General features: G+C 40.0%; 1 protein-coding gene across 1 annotated transcript; it reads right to left on the reverse strand.

The window, feature by feature from the left end:
• Nucleotides 1–226: 226 nt before the first annotated feature.
• On the reverse strand, nucleotides 227–1,165 carry LOC122679115 (olfactory receptor 5AN1-like). The gene has a single exon (XM_043879381.1). It carries the CDS (start codon nucleotides 1,163–1,165, stop codon nucleotides 227–229), a length of 939 nt encoding a protein of 312 aa, XP_043735316.1.
• Between the last annotated feature and the right edge of the window lie 24,952 nt (nucleotides 1,166–26,117).

Consider the following 26,117-nt stretch of genomic DNA (forward strand, 5'->3'; position numbering starts at 1 on the left):
GCCACTCCACATGGAGGATAAAAACAATGGGTCTCTAGAACTTAAAGATATTGTGTTTGTGTAGTTTGATTCAGTTGTTGGTCCATTTTGGCATATTATCTGGGTCAGTTTAAGTCTTGTCAAAGGCAGAATGAACTTTGTTGCTGTCCATTCATATAAATATTATTGAGGGTTAAGGGAGGTCATTCTAACAAGACAAATCCATCAGAAATCTCAATCTGTGACCTCAGCAACACCCTCTCTTCTTCTGCAACCTTTTCAAGGCATCTTTGATTTCTTTGTTCCTCAGACTGTAAATCAAAGGATTCAACAGGGGAATCATCACCGTGTAGAAGACTGATGCAAATCTGTCAAAGCTGGAGGAACCACCAGAGGTGGAACTCAAATAGACAAAGGTACTTGAGGTATAAAAGAGAGTGACTGCTGTCAGGTGGGAAGCACAGGTGTTGAAAGCTTTGGATCTGCCTTTCACGGAAGTGATCTTCAGGATGGAGATGACAATGTAGACATAGGATATCATGATAACTAAGGCATTTATTATTCCAAAGATTATTGTTGATATGGTAGTGAAGAGTTGTGCAAAGAAAGTGTCAGTACAGGACAGAACTAACAGTTGGGGCATGTCACAGAAGAAGTGGTTGATGACATTAGGCCCACAGAAGTGGAGCTGGACCATTGCACACAATTGGGACATAGAGCCAGAGAGTCCAGCCAAGTAGGATCCCAGCACCATCCGACCGCAGAGAGCGGGCGACATGATTGAGGAATAGAGGAGTGGGTTACAAATGGCAGCATATCGGTCATAAGCCATGGCGGTCATGAGGCAAGACTCACTCAGCCCCATGGTGGAAAATACAAAGTACTGAACAACACAACCCACGTAGGTGATCATTTTCCGCTCCTGAAAGAAATCGTAGAGCATCTTTGGGGCTGTGGAGGTCACATAGCAGATATCTATGAAGGACAGGTTACTGAGGAAGAAGTACATGGGGGTGTGGAGGTGGGAGTCCGTTCTTATTAAGATGAGGAGGGACAGGTTCCATGTCAGGGTCAAAATGTATATCACCAGGAATAGGACAAAGAGCGCTACTGTGATTCTGGGAAAATCTGAGAAACCCAAAAGGATAAAATGCGTGATCTTTGTAATATTTCCTCCCCCAATCATTGGCTTTGTACTCCTAAAATCAGAAAAGAGACAAGAGAATGCATCGCTGGCTCAGGTGACATGATAGCATCACAGTTCTCATATATGCCATGTCTTTCTTCCATTGAGCACTGGATAAAAGGAAATGCTCCACTGCCCTGGAGAAAAGATCTCAGCTTTTCATCTTGAATTGTCAGGAAGTGCCTCCTCAGTGTTTCAGGTTCTCAGTGATTTCATGAGGTCTCATGATAATTAAAAGATATATTTAAAAAGTTGAAAACGTTTTTAAAAAGCAATACAAGTCTTGTGATTATTATATATAAGGAAGAGATCATTGATTAAAATGCAGGGTTTTTCAAAGACCTCTAATAATGTATACCTGCTGCTTTATAATAATATAGCATAACTGGACCATTGCAGGATAAATTTGAAGCAGCTCTTCTCCTAGATGATCATCTAGAGAGATTTTTTATATTTTCTTCTTTTATCCATAGGAAAGTGACTCCATTTATAATTACCTCTCAATCTTTTTACAAATATATCTATTACAGTGGCTTCTAAATGGCCTAGAAAAATATATCATGATTTGTAATCTTGAGTTTTTAGAGAGATACAGCATGTATGCCCAATTAAGTTCTGTAGTAAGTGTTCTTAGGGAGGACATCATGTAAAATATCTCAAAAATAAGCTAGTACAACTCACTACTGGCCCCCACTATTGGCCTATTTTTTTGATACTTTTCTTCTTAGGAAAGAGCATAGAACTGTGGTTAAGTGTTCGTCTTAGTTCTGAGTGTCATAATCAACATGGCAGTATAGATCATTCCTAATTTCAGTTCCCCTCACTTAAAAAGTAACTAGTAACTATTCATAGGAAGGATACCAGTGTGAAAATTCTAAAACACAGCGACGAATGTGAAGCACCTCTCTGGACCACACTGACCAAGAAGAACCACATTAGGGGAGTAGAGAAGTTCCTCCCTGACAGCCTTGCCTTTCCCCACTACTGGTTCAATGTCACGACAAGAGAGCTCTTCTTGGTCTCTGGTTTTCCTGCCAAATTGCACAACCTAGAAAACATAGATAAATTTCTAGAAATATACAACTTAGGAAAACTGAATCAAGGAAAAACAGAAAGACTAAACAGGCCAATAGCGACTAAGCAGATTGAATCAGTAATTAAAAACCTCCCAGTAAAGAAAAGCCCAGGACCAGAAGACTTCATGGTGAATTCTATCAAACATTTAAAGAAGAATTAATTCCAATCATTTTCCAAAGTCTCCCAAAAAGTTAAAGAGAAAATACCATTTCCAAACTCCTTTTGCAAAGCCAATATTACTTTGATACCAAAGTGAGATAGGGAAATTACAAGAAAATAAAATCACAGGTCATTACCCTTGATAAATGGAGATTTTTAAACTCTCAACAAAATACTAGCAAACAAAATTCAGCAGCACATAGAAAGGATCATACACCATGATCTGGTAGGGTTCATTCTTGAGATGCAAGAATGGGTCGATCAATCAATGTGATACACTGCTTTAATAGAATGAAATGTAAAAATCACATAATCCTCTCAATAAATGCACAAAAAGCATTTGACAAATTCAACATCCAATCATGACAAAAATTCACAAGTCAAGTGTCGAAGGACTTCATCTCAACGTAATAAAGGACATAGTAACATGCCTTCATCTAACATACTCAGAGGTGAATGATTGAAAGCGTCTCTCGTAAGATCAGGAATAGGACAAGTAACTAATCATTTCTACTCAACATAGTGCTAGAAATCCAAGCTGGGTCAATCAGGCATGAAAGAGGAAAAATAAATAAATAAATATCAAGAGAACTGGAAATAATTGAAAGTGTTTCTGTTTATAGACAACATTATTTTTAACACAGAAAACCCTAAAGACTCCACCCCAAAACTGTAAGATCTTATGAGCAAATGTAAGTTGCAGTATACAAAACCAACAGCCAGAAATCAGCTGCATTTCTACTACCTAGCACAAATTATCTGAAAAAAAACAAATAAAGAAAACAATTCCATTTACAGCAGCATCTAAAACAAAACACTCAGGAATGAAATAACTGAGGAGATGAAAGATCTCCAAAGTGAACTCTCACTATAAGACATTGACAAAAGAAACTGAAAAGACACAATAGAAAGATTTTCCATATTCATGGACTAAAAAAATGGATAAAGTTAAATTTTCCATAATGCCCAAAGCCATAGATAGATTCAATGCAATACCTATCGAGATTCCAATGACACTTTTCACAGAAATAGAACAGCAATCCTAAAATTGGCATGGCACCACAAATACCCTGAACAGACGAAGCAATCCTGAGAAACAGACTGAAGCTGGAGACATTATGCTTCCTGATTTCAAATTACATTGCAAATCTATAGTGGGTTTTTTGGGTGTGAGAGATTATATCAAACTAAAAAGCAAAAGAAATAAACAAAAGGAAAAGGCAACCCATGAACTGGGAGAAAATATTTGCAGAAACATATCTAGTATGGAATTAGCACCCAAAATACATAAAGAGCTCATGCTCACTAGAGAGTTATTTACAATTATTACAATAGCCAAAACACTGAAACAACTTAGACGTCCACTGAAAGGTGAATGGATATGATGGCCATACTACCCTGAGTGTATCCGATCTTGTCTGAAAGGTGAATGAATTTTAAAAAATTACATATATATATACACACACATACATATATATATGAAATATTCAGACATGGAAAAGAAAATCTTGGCATTTCCAACAGCTTGGGTAGATCTTGAGGGCATTCTGCTAAGTGAGATCAGTCACATAGAGAAAAACAAATACAGTATTATCTCCCTTTATGTGGAATCTAAATTAAATCTCATTTTAAAAAATTCAGATTGTGCTTGACAGAGGCAGGAGCAGAAGACGGAGGAACTGGTTAGAAATGAGCAGAAGATGTAAACTCCAGTTAGAAGGCAAGTCCTGGGGACTCACTGCACAACTGATGACATTACTTAATAATACTGCATTGCATATTGGAAAGTTTCTAAGAAAATAGACCTCAAAAGACTTCATAACAAGGAATGATATCATGTCCATGGAAGGTGATGAATGCTAACCATTTTACCGTGGTAACCGTTTGGCAGTACATGCGTGTATCAAATCATTACGTTGTGTACCTTGTCACTGGCGTTTGCTTGCTAAGTCGCATCTGACTCTGTGACCACAGCACACCAAGCTCCTCTGTCCTTCACTTTCTCCCAGAGTCTGCTCAAACTCATGCTCATTAGGTTAGAGATGCCATCCAACTGTCTCATCCTCTGTCACCCTCTTTTCCTCTTGCCCTCAGGATATCCAAGCATCAGGGTCTTTTCTAATCAGTCAGCTCTTTGCATCAGGTAGCCAAAGTATTGGAGCTTCAACTTCAGCATCAGTCCTTCCAATGAATATTCAGGGTTGATTTTATTTAGGATGGACTGGTTTGATCTCCTTGCAGTCCAAGGGACTCCCAAGAGTCTTCTCCAACACCGAAATTGAAGTGTATCAATTCTTCAGTGCTCAGCCATCTTGATAGTCCAACAGTCACATCCATACATGACTACTGGAAAAACCATAGCTTTGACTATACAGACCACTGTCAGCAAAGAGATGTCTCTGCTTTTTAATGTCTGTCTAGGTTTGTTGTAGCTTTGTTTCTGAGAAGCAACATCTTTTAAATTTGTGGCTGCAGCCACCATCCACAGTGATTTTGGAGCTCAAGAAAATAAAATCTGTCACTGTTTCCACTTTTTCGCCATCTATTTGCCATGAAGTAATGGGACTGGATGCCATGATCTTCATTTTTTGAATGTTGAATTTTAAGCCAGCATTTTCACTCTCCTCTTTCACCCACATCAAGAGGCTCTTTAGTTTCTTTACGCTTTCTGCCATTAGAGTGATATCATCTACATATCTGAGGTTGCTGATATTTCCCCAGAAAATCTTGATTCCAGCTTGTGATTCATCCAGCCTGACATTTCAGGTGATGTGCTCTGCATGTATGTTAAATGAGCAGGGTGACAATATGCAGCCTTGACATACTCCTGACTCAATTTTGAACGAGTCTATAGCTTCATGTCTGGTTCTAAATGTTGCTTCTTGACCTGCATACGGGTTTCTCAGGATACAAGTAAGCTGGCCTGATATTCTCCCCTCTTTAAGAATTTTCCACAGGTTGTTGTCATCCACACAGTCAAAGCCTTTAGCACAGTCAATGAAGCAGATGTTTTTCTGTAATTCCCTTGCTTTTCCTATGCTTCAACAGATGTTGGCAATTTGATCTATGGTTCCTCTGCCTTTTCTAAACCCAACCTGTACATCTGGAAGTTCTCGATTTACATGCACCTGAAGTTTAGCTTGAAGGATTTTGAGCATTACCTTGCTAGCATGTGAAATGAGTGTGGTTGTATGATAGTTTGGATGTTCTTTGGCATTGCCCTTCTCTGGGATTGGAAGGAAAACTGACCTTTTCCAGTCCTGTGGCCACTGCTGAGTTTTCCAAATCTACTGGTATATTTTGTGCAGCATTGGCACGGCATCATCTTTTAGAATTTTAAATAGTTCAGATGTAATTCCATCACCTCCTCTAGCTTTGGCCATAGTAATGCTTCCTAAGACCCAATTGACTTCACACTCCAGGGTTTCTGGTTGTAGATGACCACATCATCATGCTTAACTGGTCATTAAGTACAGTTAATGTACTGGTACAGTTCTTCTGTGTATTCTTCTCACCTTTTCTTAATCTCTTTTTCTTCTGTTAGGTCCTTGCCATTTCTGTCCTTTATTGAGCCCATCTTTGCATGAAATGTTCCCTTGGTATCTGTAATTTTCTTGAAGGGATTGCTAATCTTTCCTATTCTATTGCTTCCCTCTATTTCTTTGCACCGTTCACTGAGGAAGGCCTTCTTATCTCTCCTTCCTCTTCTCTGGAACTCTGCATTCACTTGGGTATACCCTTCCCTTTCTCCTTCACCTTTCACTTCTCTTGTTCTCTCTGCTATCTGTAAGGCCTCCTCAGAAAACCACTTGCCTTCTTGCATTTCTTTTTCTTTGGGATCGATTTGGTCACTGACTCCTGTAATGTGTTATAAATCTCTGTCCATAGTTCTTCAGGCACTTTTGCTACCAGGCCTAATCCCTTGAATCCATTTGTCACCTCCACTGTATAGCTATAAGGGAATTGGTTTAGGTCATACCTGAATGGCCTCGTGGTTTTCCCTACTTTCTTCAGTTTAAGCCTGAATTTTACAATGAAGAGCTGATGATCTGAGCCAGAGTCAGCTCCCAGTCTTGTTTTTGTGGACTGTATGGATTTCTCCATCTCTGGCTGCAAAGAATATAGTCCATCTGATTTCAGTATTGACCATCTGTTGATGTCTATGAGTAGAGTCATCTCTTGCATTGTTGGAAGAGGATGTTTGCTATTAAAAGTATATTTTCTTGACAAAACTCTGTTAGCCTTTGCCCTGCTTCATTTTGTACTCCAAGGCCAAACTTGTCTGTTACTCCAGGTATCTCTTGACTTCCTACATTGAAATTCCAATCCCCGATGATGAAAAGGACATCTTTTCGTGTTAGTTCTAGAAGGTCTTGTAGTTCTTCATAGAACCATTCCAATTCAGCTTCTTTGGCATTCGTAGTTGGGGCATGGACTTGGATTACTGTGATGTTGAATGATTTGCCTTGAAAAGGAACCAAGATCTTTCCTTCGTTTTTGAGATTGCATCCAAGTGCTGCATTTCAGGTTCTTTTGTCGATTATGAGGGCTACCACATTTCTTCAAAGGGATTCTTGCCTACAGTAGTGGATATAATGGTCATGTGAATTAAATTTGCCCTTTACCATCCACTTTAGTTCACTGACTTCTAAAGTGTCAATGTTCACTCTTGCCATCTTCTGCTTGACCACATCCAATTTACCTTGATTCATGGGCCTCACATTCCGGGTTCCTACGCAATATTGTTCTTTATAGCCCTGGAGTTTACTTTCACATCCAGACACAGCCACAACAGGGAGTTTTTCCACTTTGGCCCAGCCTCTTCATTCTTTCTGGAACTATTTCTCTGCCCTTCCCAGTAGCATATTGGACATCTACCGACCTGGAGAGTTCATCTTGCAGTATCATATCTTCTTGCCTTTTCATACTGTTCATGCGGTTCTCACGGCAAGAATACTGAAGTGGTTTGCCATTCCCTTCCCCAGTGGACCACGTTTTGTCAGAACTCTCTGCCATGACCTGTCCATCTTGGGTGGCCCTACCTGGCGTGGCTCATAACTTTATTACACAAGGCTGTGATCCATGTGATGCTTTTGGTTAGCTTTCTCTGCTGGTGGTTTTCATTCTGGAGGCTGTGGGATTATCGTTCTTGCTTCTTCTGTCTGCCCTCTGATGGATGAGGATAAGAGGTTTGTGCAAACTTCCTGACGGGAGGGACTGACCGTGGGGGAAACTAGGTCTTGCGCTGGTGGGCAGGGCCGTGCTCTGTAAACCTTGAATCGAATTATCTGCAGACGATTGGGGCTCTGTGCCCTCTCTATCAGCTATTCAGCCTGAGGCAGCCCCATGCTTGAGTCTACAGGCTCTATGGTATGGCTAATGGAGACCTCCTCAAGAGGACTTATGCCAACATACTCTGCCTCCCAGGACTGCGGCTGCCAGGGCCCCTGTCCCCGCAGCAGGACCCTGCTGACCATGCCTCCACAGGAGACCCTCCGACACTCACAGGCAGGTTTGCTCAGCCTCTTCTGGGGATCACTGGGGGTCCTGGTGCACACAGGTTTTGTTTGTGCCCTCCAAGAGTCTCTCTTTCCCCCAGTCATGTGGAAGTTTTGCAATCAAACTCGGAAGTTTTGCTATGCTACAAACTACCTTCCCTTGTGCTAAAAGAGGAAGTTTATAATAACAAAAAAAAAAAAAAAAAAAGGAAAATTTAGAAAAAAGTAAGTAGAAAGGACTTGAAATTTCAGATATTTAGGAGTCTTATAAACATTGATAGTTCATTGTTCTTATAGAAATGGGCGTATGCCAAAAGGATAAAGAGAACTTTAAGAATAAATTCAAATGTGGCTAAGAATTTAATATATGACAAAGTTAGTTGATTTAAATTGATAGAAAAGTCTTTCCCAAGTATTCTGTGAGGTCTGACTTATTGTTAGTAAAAAGCCCTGGGGAAATGAATAGATACACCTTTGTATAATCTTGGGCTGAAAAACCAATTTCTCAAATATAACAATAAACAAGAAACTTTTAGAGCAAAAATATGATATAACAATTTGAAACTTGGTTATGGTTGAAAAACCCACTTATATAATTTTGAAATACACAATGAAATGACAAACACAGTCAAAAAGTATACAAAAAGACAACATAGTAAGACCTTTAATATGAATACAAAGAGTATGTCACTAAGAGATGGGCATACATATATAGTGATGATGAGTACAGAAAATAATTCTATCATTTCTGGAAGAAAACAATTATATAATGGCTCTCTCTCAACTTCTCTCTCTCTTACACACATGCATACAATACCTGTTCCAATTACAAAGGCCAAAAGTAGTCAGTGATATCATTTTGATTTTCTTCTTTATATTTATCTGTTGGTTTTCAATTTTCTACAACTCATATTTACAAGAACAACTTATTAAGATCTAATCCTTAATTGTTAGGATCAAGAGAGGAAGAGGGAAAATGACAGAGAGAGAATTACAGTAAGAGGACGGAGAATAGACTTTCAGACTTTCCTTTTATTAATACCTGCTGGCTGTGTGACCCCTGGAAACTTATTAACATTTCTGTTCCTCAGTTGCCTCATTTATAATGGGATTAATAATGCTTACCACCTCACAAGCCTGTTGCAGAGACTGAATGACGTAAAGAGCTTATTAAAACCCTGTCCAAGTGTGATCTACTAAGGACATGGTCGTTTCGGAGAGTGGTACAGGGCACAAAATCAGGGAAGAAGGGCAGGAACGTTGCTGGATGAAGAACAAGGTAAGAAAAGAAGACTAAAAGGGACGGTTATGTCCACACTCCCTGTGCATGGAATGGGGGCATCTCTGATATCTGCGTCACCTACCCTAGAGTCTCAAGTCTCCCAAGGTCTCCAAGGACGATGCTGGAAATCTACTTGACCTATTTCAAAAGACCAGTGGAGTCAGAAAGAGAAAAACAATTATCGCATATTAACACATAGGTATGGAATCTGGAAAGATGGTACTGATGAATTTGCAGGGCAGTAATGGAGATGCAGGCATAGAGAATGAACTCACGGACACAGGCGAGGCGGGAAGGAAGGAAGGGTGAGGTGAATGGAGAGAGTAGCATGGAAGCAAAGACACCACCACATGGAAAGCAGCCGGTGGGAATCTGCGGCGTGAATCAGGGATCGCAAACCCAGGATCTGTAACAACCTAGAGGGGAGGGAAGGGGTGGGAGGTGGGAGGGAGGCTCAAGGGGGAGCTCACACACGTATACCTGTGGCTAATTCATGTTGACATATGGCAGAAACCAAAGCAACATTGTAAAGCAATTGTCCTTTAATTTAAAATAAATAATTTTTTAAAAGACCAGTAGAATTGTACATGAGGACTTATTCGAATCAGCAACCAACTTGGCTTTACTCTTCAGAAATTATGACTCAAAACTATATATTGAAATGGAAATCCAATTGTTCTTATATAAAAGCAGATCCTCAAGGGAATAAATTAAAAGAGTCTTTGCAAAAAAGAAGAAAAGAAAGAGAGATGGTAAACATAGACAGCTACGTTTGATCATACCTTATTCCCCTAAATACAGGAAAATAACTCCTTAATTCAGCATTCATTTAACTTTTCAGTTCAGTCTAGCCACTCAGTCGTTTCTGACTCTTTGTCACCCCATGGACTGCAGCACGCCAGGCTTCCCTGTCCATCACCAACTCCCGGAGCATTTAACTTTTACAGTGTGTTAAACTTTACAGACATGCCATTTGATTCTAAATGATAATTTGCCCCCATTTTACAGCTGAAAAACCACAAGACAACAGAGTTCAAGACAATATCCTTTAAAAATTTCAGGACTAGAATTCAACATTCATCCCTCACTGCAGAGTAATACCTGACATTTTAGGTTACAGATTACAAACCTTCCTCCACAAAGGTCCAACTGAAAGAATCACATAGCTATGGAGACAACACAGAATCCATTGTTCTTTATAAATCATGCCCTCTCACCTTGACACAGTACCCAGGAAGACAGAGTTCTTCAGAAAGGTCGAAACTGTGTTTTTCTTTTGCCAAGAAATTTTCCTATTGCACCTCAGGACAGAAAATTTGGGCCATGAAATTGGCTGTCCATGGGCAGTCAGAGAGATGCCCTCACTGGGGAGACTCGTAAATGTGTTTTTAAGGGCAGAAGTGAAAGGAAAAAGACAACGAGGAGGTGAAAAATCTCCAGGTACTTTCTCTCTGGAGTCAAGGTTGTCATGGAGTTTTGTCCCTGCTAATTTCATGCACCACTTTGCCATGTCCCTTCAGGTTCAATTCCCCCTCTTCCCCATATTCCTATGATGATCTCATAATTATAGCTTTCCCTTTAACAAACTTGGATTCATGTGAGCTGGAAGATTCATGGTGATCATCTAGTCCAGTAACTTCAGTTTCCCAGCTGGGACCTGGAGCCAGTGGAGTTAAGAGATTTGCCCAAGATGGCACAGATGGTATACCTGTCTAAAATGAATGTGCTTTGTAAACAGGGTGTCTCTACATATCAAGTTTATTGTATTGAAACTATTACCAGTTAGGTGTGCCATCTTGGGCAAATCTCTTAGTTAAACTGGCCTCAGATTGAAGTTACTGGACTAGATGATCACCATGTCTCTTCCAGCTCAAATGAATCCAAGTTTGTTAAAGGAAAAGCTATCATATATATATATATATATATATATGTATATGTATATATATATACACACACACACACACATATATATATGTATATGGAGATATATACGTATGTATCTGTATATACACACACACATATATATGTATATACATATATATATATGGGCTTCCCTGATAGCCTAGTTGGTAAAGAATCTGCCTGCAATATAGGAGACCTGAGTTCGACCCCTGTGTTGGGAAGATCCCCTGGAGAAGGGAAAGGCTACCCAGTCCAGTGGGTAGTATTCTGGCCTGGAAAATTCCATGCACTGTATAGCCCATGGGGTCGCAAAGAGTCAGACACAACTGAGATTCACTTCCACTCATATATATATATATTTCTGAATTGTATTTCTGAAGTGTGTATATATATATATATATATATATATATATATATATATATATACACACACACACACATACATACATCTTCCTAAATATCTAACCTGAATCAATCAACACAACAGCCCTGTGAAGCAGTTATGGTATTATTTCCTATGCATTAGTGGGTAAATCAAGGCAATTAGGAATACAAGAAAACTATACATGAGATGTCCACAAATTATTGTAGTTGCAACTATGGGCATTGGTATCAGCAAATCTGGAGTGAATACCATCTTTTTCACTTGACTGTTCTGTGATTTGAGCAAATTAACTTCTCTAAGCCTCTAAATATTATCACCTATAAAATAAGGCTGATAATAGAACTGAATTTGAGAACACTTATTAAGCTATTATGGGCTTCCCTGGTGGCTCAGACGGTAGAGAATGTTGCCTGCAGTGCAGGAGACACAGGTTCTATCCCTGGGTGGGGTAGATCCCCTGGAGAAGGAAATGGCTACCCACTCCAGTATTGTTGCTGGAGAATTCCTTGACGGAGGAGCCTGGCAGACTACAGTACACGGTGTCGCAGAGTCAGACACGACTGAGCAACTAACAATTTTACTTTCATTTTCATTTATTATAAGAGTATGTAATCCATACCTTGCCTTCTGTTAATACCAGATGTAAGTTTTGGGTTCTGAATTGGAGTTCTTTCCAATATATTAAGCTGTATTACCAATCCTTCATTTGAAATATCTAATTAAAATGACTCCCATAAACTTTTTTTTGATTTTTGTCTTTTTTAAATTGGGGCTCAGTCAGTCAGTTCAGTCACTCAGTCGTGTCTGACTCTCTGCGACCCCAGGGACTACAGCATGCCAGGCTTACCTGTACTTCACCATCTCCCAGAGTTTGCTCAAAGTCATGTCCATTGAGTCAGTGATGCCATCCAACCATCTCATCCTCTGTTTTCCCCTTCTCCTCCCAACTTCAATCTTTCCCAGCATCAGGGTCTTTTCCAATGAGTCGGTTCTTCTCATCAGCTCGCCAAAGAATTGGAGTTTCAGCTTCAGTATCAGTCTTTCCCATGAATATTCAGAACTGATTTCCTTTAGGATGGACTAGTTGGATCTCCTTGCAGTCCCGGGGACTCTCAAGAATCTTCTGCAACACCACAGTTCAAAAGCATCAATTCTTTCAGGACTCAGCTTTCTTTATGGTCTAACTCTCATATCCATACATGACTACTGGAAAAACCAGACCTTTGACTAGATGGACCTGCGTTGGTAAAGTACTATCTCTGCTTTTTAATATGCCATCTAGGTTGGTCGTAGCTTTTCTTGCAAAGAGCAAGTGTCTTTTAATTTCATGGCTGCAGTCACTGTCTGCAGTGATTTTGGAGCCCAAAAATATAGTCTCTCCCTGTTTCCACTGTCTCCCCATCTGTTGGCTCAAACTGGGGCTCAGGCACACGCTCAGTCACTTCAGTCGTGTCTGAGTCCTCCTGATTCAGGGATCAGGAGGTTGACTTTTCTGAGCCAGTGGATCAAAACTGCATCTCTTATGTCTTCTGCTTTGGCAGGCACATTCTTTACCACTAGAACCACCTGGGGCTTAGGGACCCAGCCATTACTATGGATATAGAGGTGTTTTTGGAAGAGGGTATGGCAACCCACTCCAGTATTCTTGCCTGGAGAACCCCCATGGACAGAGAAGGCTGGTGGCTGCAGACCATGGGGTCACGAAGAGTCAGACATGACTGAGTGACTAAGCGCAGCACAGCACACTTCCTTATCTACTTCAGCTAATCTTCCTGCTAGGGAGAAGGGGCTGTGTGGGCAAAGAGTTAATTACATGATTTAACTCCTGCCAATAAGGGAGTGTTTATATATTCCTCTGATTAAAGCTGCAGTAGCTTAATCCTTAGAACTGAACAGATTCTTTTCTTTATTCCATTTATTTTTATAAGTTGGAGGCTAATTACTTTACAATATTGTAGTGGTTTTAGCCATACATTGACATGAATCAGCCACAGAATTACATGTATTCCCCATCCCGATCCCCACTCCCACCTCCCTCTCCACCCGATCCCTCTGGGTCTTCCCAGTGCACCAGGCCTGAGCACTTGTCTCATGCATCCAACCTGGGCTGGAGATCTGTTTCACCCTTGATAATATACATGTTTTGATGCTGTTCTCTCGAAACGTCCCATACTCGCCTTCTCCCACAGAGTCCAAAAGTCTGTTCTATACATCCGTGTCTCTTTTTCTGTTTTACATATAGGGCTATTGTTACCATCTTTCTAAATTCCGTATATATGCGTTACTATACTTTATTGGTCTTTATCTTTCTGGCTTACTTCACTCTGTATCATGGACTCCAGTTTCATCCATCTCATTAGAACTGACTCAAATGAATTCTTTTTAACGACTGAGTAATATTCCATGCTGTATATGTACCAAAGCTTCCTTATCCATTCATCTGCTGATGGACGTCTAGGTTGCTTCCATGTTCTGATTATTATAAACAGTGCTGCGATGAACTTTGGATCTCTTTCAGATCTGGTTTCCTTGGTGTGTATGCCCAGAAGTGGGATTGCTGGGTCATATGGCAGTTCTATTTCCAGTTTTTTAAGAAATCTCCACACTGTTCTCCATAGCGGCTGTGCTAGTTTGCATTCCCACCAACAGTGTAAGAGGGTTCCCTTTTCTCCACACCCTCTCCAGCATTTATTGCTTGTAGACTTGTGGATAGCAGCCATCCTGACTGGCATGTAATGGTACCTCATTGAGGTTTGGATTTGCATTTCTCTGATAATGAGTGATGTTGAGCATCTTTTCATGTGTTTGTTAGCCATCTGTATGTCTTCTTTGGAGAAATGTCTGTTTAGTCCTTTGGCCCATTTTTTGATTGGGTCATTTATTTTTCTGGAATTGAGCTACAGGAGTTGCTTGTATATTTTTGAGATTAATCCTTTGTCTGTTTCTTCATTTGCTATTATTTTCTCCCAATCTGAAGGCTGTCTTTTCACCTTGCTTATAGTTTCCTTTGTTGTGCAAAAGCTTTTAAGTTTCATTAGGTCCCATTTGTTTATTTTCGCTTTGATTTCCAATATTCTGGGAGGTGGGTCATAGAGGATCCTGCTGTGATTCATGTCGGAGAGTGTTTTGCCTATGTTCTCCTCTAGGAGTTTTATAGTTTCTGGTCTTACATTTAGATCTTTAATCCATTTTGAGTTTATTTTTGTGTATGGTGTTAAAAAGGGTTCTAGATTCATTCTTTTACAAGTGGTTGACCAGTTTTCCCAGCACTACTTTTTAAAGAAGTTGTGTTTTTTCCATTGTATATCCTTGCCTCCTTTGTGGAAGATAAGGTGTCCATAGGTTCATGGATTTATCTCTGGGCTTTCTATTCTGTTCCATTGATCTATATTTCCGTCTTTGTGCCAGTACCATACTGTCTTGATGCCTGTGGCTTTGTAGTAGAGCCTGAAGTCAGACAGGTTGATTCCTCCAGTTCCATTCTTCTTTCTCAAGATTACTTTGGCTATATGAGGTTTTTTGTACTTCCATACAAATTGTGAAATTATTTGTTCTAGTTCTGTGAAAAATACTGTTGGTAGCTTGATAGGGATTGCATGGAATCTATAGGTTGCTTTCGGTAATATAGTCATTTTCACAATATTGATTATTCCAATCCATGAACACGGTATGTTTCTCCATCTGTTTGTGTCCTCTTTGATTTCTTTCATCAGTGTTTTATAGTTTTCTATGTATAGGTCTTTTGTTTCTTTAGGTAGATATACTCCTAAGTATTTTATTCTTTTTGTTGCAATGGTGAATGGTATTGTTTCCTTAATTTCTCTTTCTGTTTTTTCATTGTTAGTGTATAGCAATGCAAGGGATTTCTCTGTGTTAATTTTATATCCTGCAAATTTACTATATTTGTTGATTAGCTCTAGTAATTTTCTGGTAGAGTCTTTAGGGTTTTCTAGGTAGAGGATCATGTCATCTGCAAACAGCGAGAGTTTCACTTCTTCTTTTCTTATCTGGATTCCTTTTACTTCATTTTCTGCTCTGATTGCTGTGGCCAAAACTTCCAAAACTATGTCGAATAGTAGTGGTGAGAGTTTGCACCCTTGTCTTGTTCCTGATTTTAGGGGAAATGCTTTCAATTTTTCACCATTGAGGGTATTGCTTGCTGTGGGTTTGTCATATATAGCTTTTATTATCTTGAGGTATGTTCCTTCTATTCCTGCTTTCTGGCGAGTTTTAATCATAAATGGATGTTAAATTTTGTCAAAGGCTTTTTCTGCATCTATTGAGATAATCATATGGTTTTTATCTTTCAATTTGTTAATGTGGTGTATTACATTGATTGATTTGCGGATATTAAAGAATCGTTGCATTCCTGGGATAAAGCCCACTTGGTCATGATGTATGATCTTTTTAATATCTTGTTGGATTCTGTTTGCTAAGATTTTGTTATGGATTTCTGCATCTATGTTCATAGTGATATTGGCCTGTAGTTTTCTTGTTCTGTGGCATCTTTATCTGGTTTTGGAATTAGGGTGATGGTGGCCTCAGAGAATGAGTTTGGAAGTTTACCTTCTTCTGCATTTTTCTGGAAGAGTTTGAGTAAGATAGGTGTTAGCTCTTCTCTAAATTTTTGGTAGAGTTCAACTGTGAAGCCATCTGGTTCTGGGCTTTTGTTTGCTGGAAGATTTCTGATTACAGTTTCGATTTCCTTGCTTGTGATGTGTCTATTAAGATCTTCTATTTCTTTCTGATTCAGTTTTGGAAAGTTATTATTTTCTAAGAATTTGTGCATTTCTTCCAAGTTGTCCATTTTATTGGCATAGAGCTGCTGGTAGTAGTCTCTTATGATCCTTTGTATTTCGGTGTTGTCTGTTGTGATCTCTCCATTTTCATTTCTAATTCTGTTAATTTGTTTCTTCTCCATTTGTTTCTTAATGAGTCTTGCTAATGGTTTGTCAATTTTGTTTATTTATTCAAAAAACCAGCTTTTAGCTTTGTTGATTTTTCTATGGTCTCTTTTGCATTTGCTATGGTCTCTTTGCATTTATTTCTGCCATAATTTTTAAGATTTCTCTCCTTCTACTAACCCTGGGGTTCTTCATTTCTTTCTTCTCTAGTTGCTTTAGGTGTAGAGTTAGGTTATTTATTTGGCTTTTTTCTTGTTTCTTGAGGTAAGCGTTTAATGCTATGAACTTTCCCCTTAGCACTGCTTTTACAGTGTCCCATAGGTTTTGGGTTGTTGTGTTTTCATTTTCATTCGTTTCTATGCATATTTTGATTTCTTTTTTGATTTCTTCAATGATTTGTTGGTTATTCAGAAGCGTGTTACTTAGCCTCCATATGTTTGAATTTTTAATAATTTTTTTTTCCTGTAATTGAGACCTAATCTTACTGCACTGTGGTTAGAAAAGATGACTGGAAGGATTTCAAGTTTTTTGAATTACCCAAGGCTAGATTGATGGCCCAGGATGTGATCTATTCTGCAGAAGTTTCCGTGGGCACTTGAGAAAAAGGTGAAATTGATTGTTTTGGGGGTGAAATGTCCTATAGATATCAATTAGGTCTAGCTGGTCCATTGTGTCATTTAAAGTTTGTGTTTCCTTGTTAATTTTCCATTTAGTGGATCTATCCATAGGTGTGAATGGGGTATTAAAGTCTCCCACTATGATTGTGTTACTATTAATTTCCTCTTTCATACTCATTAGCGTTTGCCTTACATATTGTGGTGCTCCTATGTTGGGTGCCTATATATTTAGAATTGTTATTTCTTCTTCTTGGATTGATCCTTTGATCATTATGTAGTGTCCTTCTTTGTCTCTTTGCACAGCCTTTATTTGAAAGTCTATTTTATCTGATATGAGTATTGCAACTCCTGCTTTCTTTTGGTCTCCGTTTGTGTGAAATATTTTTTCCAGCCCTTCACTTTTAGTCTGTATGTGTCCCTTGTTTTGAGGTTCATCTCTTGTAGACAGCATATATAGGTATCCATTCAGCCAGTCTTTGTCTTTTGGTTGGGGCATTCAACCCATTTACATTTAAGGTAATTGTTGATAGATATGGTCCCGTTGCCATTTACTTTGTTGTTTTGGGTTCACGTTCATACAACCTTTCTGTGTTTCCTGTCTAGAGAAGATCCTTTAGCATTTGTTGAAGAGCTGGTTTGGTGGTGCTGAATTCGCTCAGCTTTTGCTTGTCTGTAAAGCTTTTGAATTCTCCTTCATATCTGAATGAGATCCTTGCTGGGTACAGTAATCTAGGTTGTAAGTTATTCTCTTTCATTACTTGAAGTATGTTCTGCCATTCCCTTCTGGCCTGGAGGGTTTCTATTGATAGATCAGCTGTTATCCTTATGGGAATCCCTATGTGTGTTACTTGTTGTTTCTCCCTTACTGCTTTCAATATTTGTTCTTTGTGTTTGATCTTTGTTAATTTGATTCATATGTGTCTTGTGGTGTTTCACCTTGGGTTTATCCTGTTTGGGACTCTCTGGGTTTCTTGGACTTGGGTGGCTATTTCCTTCCCCATTTTAGGGAAGTTTTCAGCTATTATCTCCTCGAGTATTTTCTCATGGCCTTTCTTTTTGTCTTCTTCTTCTGGGACTCCTATGATTCAAATGTTGGGGTGTTTCACATTGTCCCAGTGGTCCCTAAGGTTGTCCTCATTTCTTTTGATTCTTTTTTCTTTTCTCCTCTCTGATCCATTTATTTCCACTATTTTATCTTCTACCTCACTTATCCTATCTTCTGTCTCCATTATTCTACTCTTGGTTATTCTTCTTTACTCCCTTCAGAGTGTTTTTGATCTCATTTATTGCATTAATCATTTTTAATTGACTCTTTTTTATTTCTTCTAGTTCCTTATTAACAGTTCTTGCGTCTTCTCAATCTTTCTCTCCAGGCTATTTATCTGTAACTCCATTTTGTTTTCAAGATTTTGGATTATTTTTATTATCATTATTCTAAATTCTTTTTCAGGTAGATTCCTTATCTCCTCCTCTTTTGTTTGACTTGGTGCGCATTTTTCATGTTCCTTTACCTGTTGGGTATTTCTCTGCCTTTTCATCTTGTTTAGATTGCTATGTCTGGAGTGGGCTTTCTGTCTTCTGGTGGTCTGTGGTTCCTTTTTATTGTGGAGGTTTCACCCAGTGGTTGAGGTTGGACGATTAGCTTGTCAAGGTTTCCTGGTTAGGGAAGCTTATGTCAGTGTTCTGGTGCGTGGAACTGGATTTCTTCTCTCTGGAGTGCAATGGGGTGTCCAGTAGTGAGTTTTGAGATGGGTCTATGTGTTAGGTGTGACTTTGGGCAGCCTGTATGTTGGTGCTCAGGGCTATGTTCCTGCATTGCTGGAGAATTTGTGTGGTATGTCTTGCTCTGGAACTTATTGGCTCTTGGGTGGTGGTTGGTTTCAGTGTAGGTATGGAGGCTTTTGGATGGTCTCTTATTACTTAATGTTCCGTGTAGTCAGGAGTTTTCTGGTGTTCTCAGGTCTTGGGCTTAAGTCTCCTGTCTCTGGATTTCAGTCTTACACTTGCAGTAGTCTCAAGACTTCTCCAACTATACAGCACTGATAATAAAACTTCTAGGTTAATGGTGAAAACATTCTCCACCGTGAGGGACACCTATAGAGGTTCACAGAGTTACATGAAGAAGAGGAGAGGGAGGAGGGCGATAGAGATGAGCAGGAGGAGAAAAGGGGGGACTCAAGAGGAGAGAGACAGATCTACGCAGTTGTCTGTTCCCAGAGTGTTCTCCGTAGCCCAGACACCCACAGAGATTCACAGAATTGGGTTGGGAAGAGAAGGGGGAGGGAGGAAATAGAGGTGATCTGAGGGAGAAAACGGAGAGTCAAAAGTGGGAGAGAGTAATCAACACACTCCTGAGTAAAAATGGGTACTGAATATTGGATTCTTAAATGACCAAAATTGATATCACATACTGAAAAACAAAGATTAAAAATTGAGAGTAGAGGTTTGACTCTTAAAAGTACAATGTTAAAAACAAAAACAAAAGCACAGAGAATTTTAGAAATATATATGAAGTTTGGTTTAAAAAATAGGGCCTCTTCTTTTTTTTTTTTGCAAGGTTATAGTGAAATGAAAGTGAAAATTAAGGAGTAATAGAGGAGTGATTGAGGACTTTAAAAGAATATAAGAGAAAAAAAATTTAAAAAGAAAATAAAATTTTTCTAATTAAAAAAAATAGTAAAAATATATGAAAATGAAAGTTAAGGAGTAAAGGAGGATTAATAGGGAGTTTTAATAGAAAAGACAAAAAATTAAAGAAAAGAAAAGAAAGAAAAATTTTTAATTAAAAAAAAAGTAAAAATATATCTAGGAATTTCTCTGGAGCTGTTGCGGTCAGTGTGGGTTCGGTTCAGTTTCAGATAGCTCCTCATTCCAGCTTACACGTCTCAATATCTATAGGCCCTTCCAGTGTAGTCGGTGTTACCTGCAGGGATTTTAATCTGTTGCACCAGTCCCTTCTGAAGCGGTTCCCTTTGTTTATTTGGCTTCTGTTTGCCGGTCTCTTCAGTGTCTAATTTCCGCCCTGACACAGGGGGGTGGAGGTGGACTCTTGTTTAGGTTCGCTGGTTCAGTCCTGCTGCGGGGAGGGCGGGGCGCTGCAGACAAATGTCACTGGCGTGTGCGGGGAGCACTCGCACAAGTGCTCCGCACTCGAAACCCAGTGTTCCGGCCACACTGGGTTTGTCCCCGCTCACAGGTGTGTGCTCTCCCCGTCTACACTGCTCAGGCTCCCGGCTGCTCTATATGGAGTCTGCCCTGCATTGCGTGCGGTTTCAGTTTTCGGGTACTCCACAAAAGCGCAGACTCGGTTGGGCCTGCGTTTTGTGCCTTCCCCCGCCGGAGCAGCTCAGGCAGCCAGGAGCTTGATGGGCGCCCTCTCCCCGGGTGCAGTGCACCTTCTCCCCTCCGAGGTCCCAGCCTCAGTTTCTGCACACCAGTTGGGTGCGTCCACCTTGTGTCTGTTCTCAGGGGCCGGCATTTACTCACGACCCTTCCGGCGGATGTCGATCATCCAGAATCTCAGGAAGTCTTTGGTTAGAACCTGGGAGCCTGTTTGCAGTTTGGTAGGGATGCCATCTCTGGGGCCGAGTTTGCCCCTTTCCCCTCTCCCCTGCCTCCTGCCTCTGCTGGGGGATGGGCCGGTCCGCCGCTGGCTAGCTCTTCTCTGGAATTGCTCAGTCCCTTTATTCTGCGAACGGCCGGCTGTGTGTTCAGGCCGGTTAATTTTCTCTCTCTCTCTTGCTATCCCACAGTTTAAGTTGCTGTCTCAAAAAGGCTCCCTCCGATTGCCCTCAGGGCACTCAGGCCTGGTCCTTACCCTAAGCAATGCCACCCGCTCCTCTCCGTTCTGCCCCCACTTGCTGGTGGCAGATGTGGGCATCTGGGGTACTTTTCTGCTGGGAGTCCCTTTTAGGCTTGTAATCTGTGGGTTTTATTTATTTTTCCTCCCAGTTAGCTTGCCCTCCGAGATTCGAAAACTTCCCCCAGACCCACCAGTGAGAGTGTTTCCTGGTGTTTGGAAACTTCCTCTATTATGACTCCCTTCCTGGGAGGGGTCTCCATCCCTAGCTCTTTTGTCTCTCTTTTTATCTTTTATATTTTGTCCTACCTCCTTTTGAAGAAGATGGGCTGCTTTTCTGGGTACCTGATGTCTTCTGCTAGCGGACAGAAGCTGTTTTGTGAAGTTTGCTCAGCATTCAGATGTTCTTTTGATGAATTTGTAGGGGACAAAATGGTCTCCCCGTCCTATCCCTCCACAATCTTAGCTCCTTCCTCCTGAACAGATTCTTAACATAGCTTTGCAGACAGAAGACCAAAACAGACTTGGTGCACCATGGCCAAGCAATGGAGGACACGCTTCTGGTCACAAATCACACTTTGGAAATTAAAGATGGGTTGTCGCCACACTAGCAGAAGCATGGCAGCTTTCATCCCCGAGGTCTAGCCCGGTCCCTGGAGAGTTTCTAGGACCACCTAAACCCAGTAATTGATAGCTGTGACTGCTTTCTATCTTCTTAGCTTCTCCCCTACTCTTAACCTTGAAAGTGACTTTTCTTTCTACCATTCTTTTCTGCCATCTCTTTCTCACAATCCACTCACAAAAAGGCTCAAGGAGTAAGAAGGAAGGAGGACGTGACCTGTGAATAAAAGTAGAGGACTTTGTCCTTCTCCTCTCGGCCTCTCCTTTGCTCTTCTTTCCTCTCATCCCCCTTCTCTGTCTCTCTTTTCATCTTTCTCTTTCCTTCTCCCTTGTTGTCTCGATGTATGTGTTTTTTTCACACTCACACACACATGCACACTTTCTGTTCAAGATTAAGTTTATAAACTTTCCACTTTAATTAATTTTCATCTATTTAATTTTATACACTATTTTATTATATGTTTATTGATCTATAAATAAATGCTTAATTTTAAAAAGGAAAGAACAAAGCAGTGAATAAAAGAATAGTGTGTACAATGGAAAAAACACAACTTCTTTAACAAGTGGTGCTCGGAAAACTGGTCAACCACTTGTAAAAGAATGAATCTAGAACCCTTTTTAACACCATACACAAAAATAAACTCAAAATGGATTAAAGATCTAAATGTAAGACCAGAAACTATAAAACTCCTAGAGGAAAACATAGGCAAAACACTCTCCGACATGAATCACAGCAGGATCCTCTATGACCCACCTCCCAGAATATTGGAAATCAAAGCAAAAATAAGCAAATGGGACCTAATAAAACTTAAAAGCTTTTGCACAACAAAGGAAATGATAAGCAAGGTGAAAAGACAGCCTTCAGATTGGGACAAAATAATAGCAAACAATGAAACAGACAAAGGATTAATCTCAGAAATTTACAAGCAACTCCTGTAGCTCAACTCCAGAAAAATAAATGACCCAATCAAAAAATGGGCCAAAGAACTAAATGGACATTTCTCCAAAGAAGACATACAGATGGCTAACAAACACACGAAAAGATGCTCAACATCACTCATTATCAGAGAAATGCAAATCAAAACCACAATGAGGTACTATTACACGACAGTTAGAATGGCTGCTATCCAAAAGTCTACAAGCAATAAATGCTGGAGAGGGTGTGGAGGAAAGGGAACCCTCTTACACTGTTGGTGGGAATGCAAACTAGTACAGCCGCTATGGAGAACAGTGTGGAGATTTCTTAAAAAATTGGAAATAGAACTGCCATACGACCCAGCAATCCCACTTCTGGGCATACACACCGAGGAAACCAGATCTGAAAGAGACACGTGAACCCCAAAGTTCATCTCAGCACTGTTTATAATAGCCAGGACATGGAAGCAACCTAGATGTCCATCAGCAGATGAATGAAGGAAACTGTGGCACATATACACCATGGAATATTACTCAGCCATTAAAAAGAATTCATTTGAATCAGTTCTAATGAGATGGATGAAACTGGAGCTCATGATACAGAGTGAAGTAAGCCAGAAAGATAAAGACCATTACAGTATACTAATGCATATATATGGAATTTAGAAAGATGGTAACGATAGCCCTATATGCAAAACAGAAAAAGAGACACAGATGTTCAGAACAGACTTTTGGACTCTGTGGGAGAAGGCGAGGGTGGGATGCTTTGAGAGAACAGCATCAAAACATGTATATCTTCAAGGGTGAAGCAAATCTCCAGCCCAGGTTGGATGCAGGAGACAAGTGCTCGGGGCTGGTGCACTGGGAAGACCCAGAGGGATCGGGTGGAGAGGGAGGTGGGAGTGGGGTCGGGATGGGGAACACATGTAAATTCATGTCAATGTATGACAAAAACCACTACAATATTGTAAAGTAATTAGCCTCCAATGCTAAAAATAAATGGGAAAAAAAAACAAAATAGTGTGTTTGGTTTCCTAAGTTCTTGTCTTTTCACTACCCACCATATCTATCAGAAACCCTGTTTTCAGGGTCTGGTTTTGTCTGCCTGGGTCTAAGCATGGAAATAGGCTTTTAAACTAAACACAACAGCAGCTAAACACAGTGACACCAGCAGCCACCATGGAAAACAATGTGGAGCGGGTTCTCAAAAGACTAGATATGGAACTACCACATGACCCAGAAATTCCATTCATGAGCATACATTCAAAAAATGAAAACACTAAGAAGAAGAGATCCATGAACCCCAATGTTCATAACAACATTATTTGTAATAGCCAAGATGTGAAAGCAACCGGAGTGTCCATCAATAAATGAATGGGTTAAAAGATGTGAAATGAATATAATGGAATTCTTCTCACCAAATTAAAAAGAAGGAAATTTTGTAATTTACAGCAAATGGATGGACTTAGAGGGATTCTTCTAAGTGAAATAAGTCAGAGAAGGGAAAATGCTATATGATAGCCCTTAAAGGTAGAATCTAAAAAGTGAAACAAACTAGAGAACATAACAAAACAGAAAAGAGTCACAGATATAGGGAATAAACTAGTGGTTGATGGAGTGGAGAAGGAAGAGGGAAAATGCAAGTGGTAAGATACATGGAGGGGGTTAAGAGAGCAAATTACTAGTTATAAAATAAATGAGCTACAAAGATGTATTACACAACAGAGGAAATTATAGCCAATATTTTATAATAGCGATAAATGGAATGACGACTTCAAAAATTGTGGGCAATTATGTTGTACACATGAAACATATAAAATATTGTACAACTATATCATAAATAAGTAAATCAATAAAAATAAAACATAAGAAAAACAAAATGAAAAAATAAACATAATGCCTCCAAAAAACAAGGAAGCCAGACTTTTCCTTATCTCTCTACTTAGTTACTCCTGTGTCGTACATATATTCTCTTATGTATTCTTAAGTTATTCCTGTGTCCTACATATATTCTCTTACGTATTCTTACCCCTGTTATCCTTATAAGAGTAATAACACCAGCACCAAAGTTACCCTTACTGATGCCCGCATGTGGCCCTCTATCACTCTCTTCTGGGCCTCTCTGATCTCTTTGTCCCTCAGAACAAACATAAAAGGGCTTTACACGGGGATAAGGATAACATGGAACACTGACATTACCTTCTCCTGTTTCTTGGGCTGGCTACACGGAGGAAACAGTTACACAGAGAGGCCTGTGCCCAGGAAGAGAGTCACAGTTGTCACATGGCAGGCACAGGTGTGGAAGGCCTTGGCACTGCCTTTGATGGAGGAGATTTCCAGAATGGAAACTGCAGTGAAACCATAGGATCGGAGGAAAGAACCAAATCCAGAGAGAATCCCAGCCGCAAAAAAATAATAATAATTTGACCAATGAAGGGATTGGAACAAGACAAGGAAATAACCTGGGGTATATCACAGAAGAAATTCCAGATGAGATTTGGCCCACAGTAGTAGAGATTAAAGCAAGAGACTGCTTGAACTAAGCTACCAAGGAAACCACTCCCAAAGGCCCCAGCAACCTTCTTCTGGCAGAGGCCAGGAGCCATGATGGGAGGGTACTGCAGGGGCTGCCCACAGCAGCGGACCTGTCATAGGCCACGAGGAACAATGGCAGCACTCAGTCAGACCCCAGCGGGACGCAACGAAGTCCTGGGCGGCACAGGCTATGAAGGAAATCGTTCTTTCAACGAAAAAATGAAGAAATCTGAAAGCATCCTTGAATTGATAGAAGAAGAAGAATAGCTGATGTCAATAAAAGACAGGACACTGAAAAAAAGTACATAGGTGTATGGAGGTGGGAGTCCATGCTGATCAGGATGAGAAGACCCAGGTTACAGATGAGGGTCACAAGGTACATCCCTAGGAAGATCGGAAAGACATTCAGCTGCAGCTCTTTGTCATCTGAGAGTCCCAGGAGAACAGACATGACCACAGAGGTGTGATTTCTGTCCCCTTCCATGGACCTGATCGGTGGCATCTGAGGAGAAAAACATGAGAGAAGCAGATGCTTTCATTCTACAAACAAAAGTACTCTTCATATTTTTCAGGCATGCAGCTGACTAGCTATACAAGCTTGAATCATCAATGTCAAGTTAACCTTTGCCTTTCATGTATAATCTACACCCTTAATTAGAAAATTTCTTGAAGATATACTGTAATTCTTTTGGAGGGGACAAAAGACAGTAAATGGACATCATTAGTATATGTCCATTAAATGTATTAATGTCAAGTTTCCTCATTCCAGATTTTACAAATATAGGAAGATCAGAAATAGACCTAATTAGGAAAATCAGCTCTCTAATATGGTGAAAGTTGAAGGAAGTGGGGAAAACCACTAGACCATTCAGGAATGACCTAAATCAAATCCCTTATGACTATACAGTGAAAGTGAGAAATAGATTTAAGGGACTAGATCTGATAGACAGAGTGCCTGATGAACTATGGACAGAGGTTCATGACATTGTACAGGAGACAGGAATCAACAACATTCCCATAGGAAAGAAATGCAAAAAAAAGGCAAAATGGCTGTCTGAGGAGGCCTTACAAATAGCTGTGAAAAGCAAAGGAGAAAAGCAAAGATATAGCCATTTGAATGCAGAGTTCCTTTTTTTTTTTTTTCCATTTATTTTTGAGCAAGGAAAGATCAGAAAACCTTCCTCAGCGATCAATGCAAAGAAATAGAGGAAAACAATAGAATGGGAAAGACTAGAGATCTCTTGAAGAAAATTAGAGA

The sequence above is a fragment of the Cervus elaphus genome, chromosome 1, assembly GCF_910594005.1.
Source record: "Cervus elaphus chromosome 1, mCerEla1.1, whole genome shotgun sequence".
NCBI classification, from domain to species: Eukaryota; Metazoa; Chordata; class Mammalia; order Artiodactyla; family Cervidae; genus Cervus; species Cervus elaphus.

Bases quoted from the DNA above. Each gene is read 5' to 3' on its own strand.
- LOC122679115 (XM_043879381.1), bottom strand. From the start codon at position 1,165: ATGATTGGGGGAGGAAATATTACAAAGATCACGCATTTTATCCTTTTG.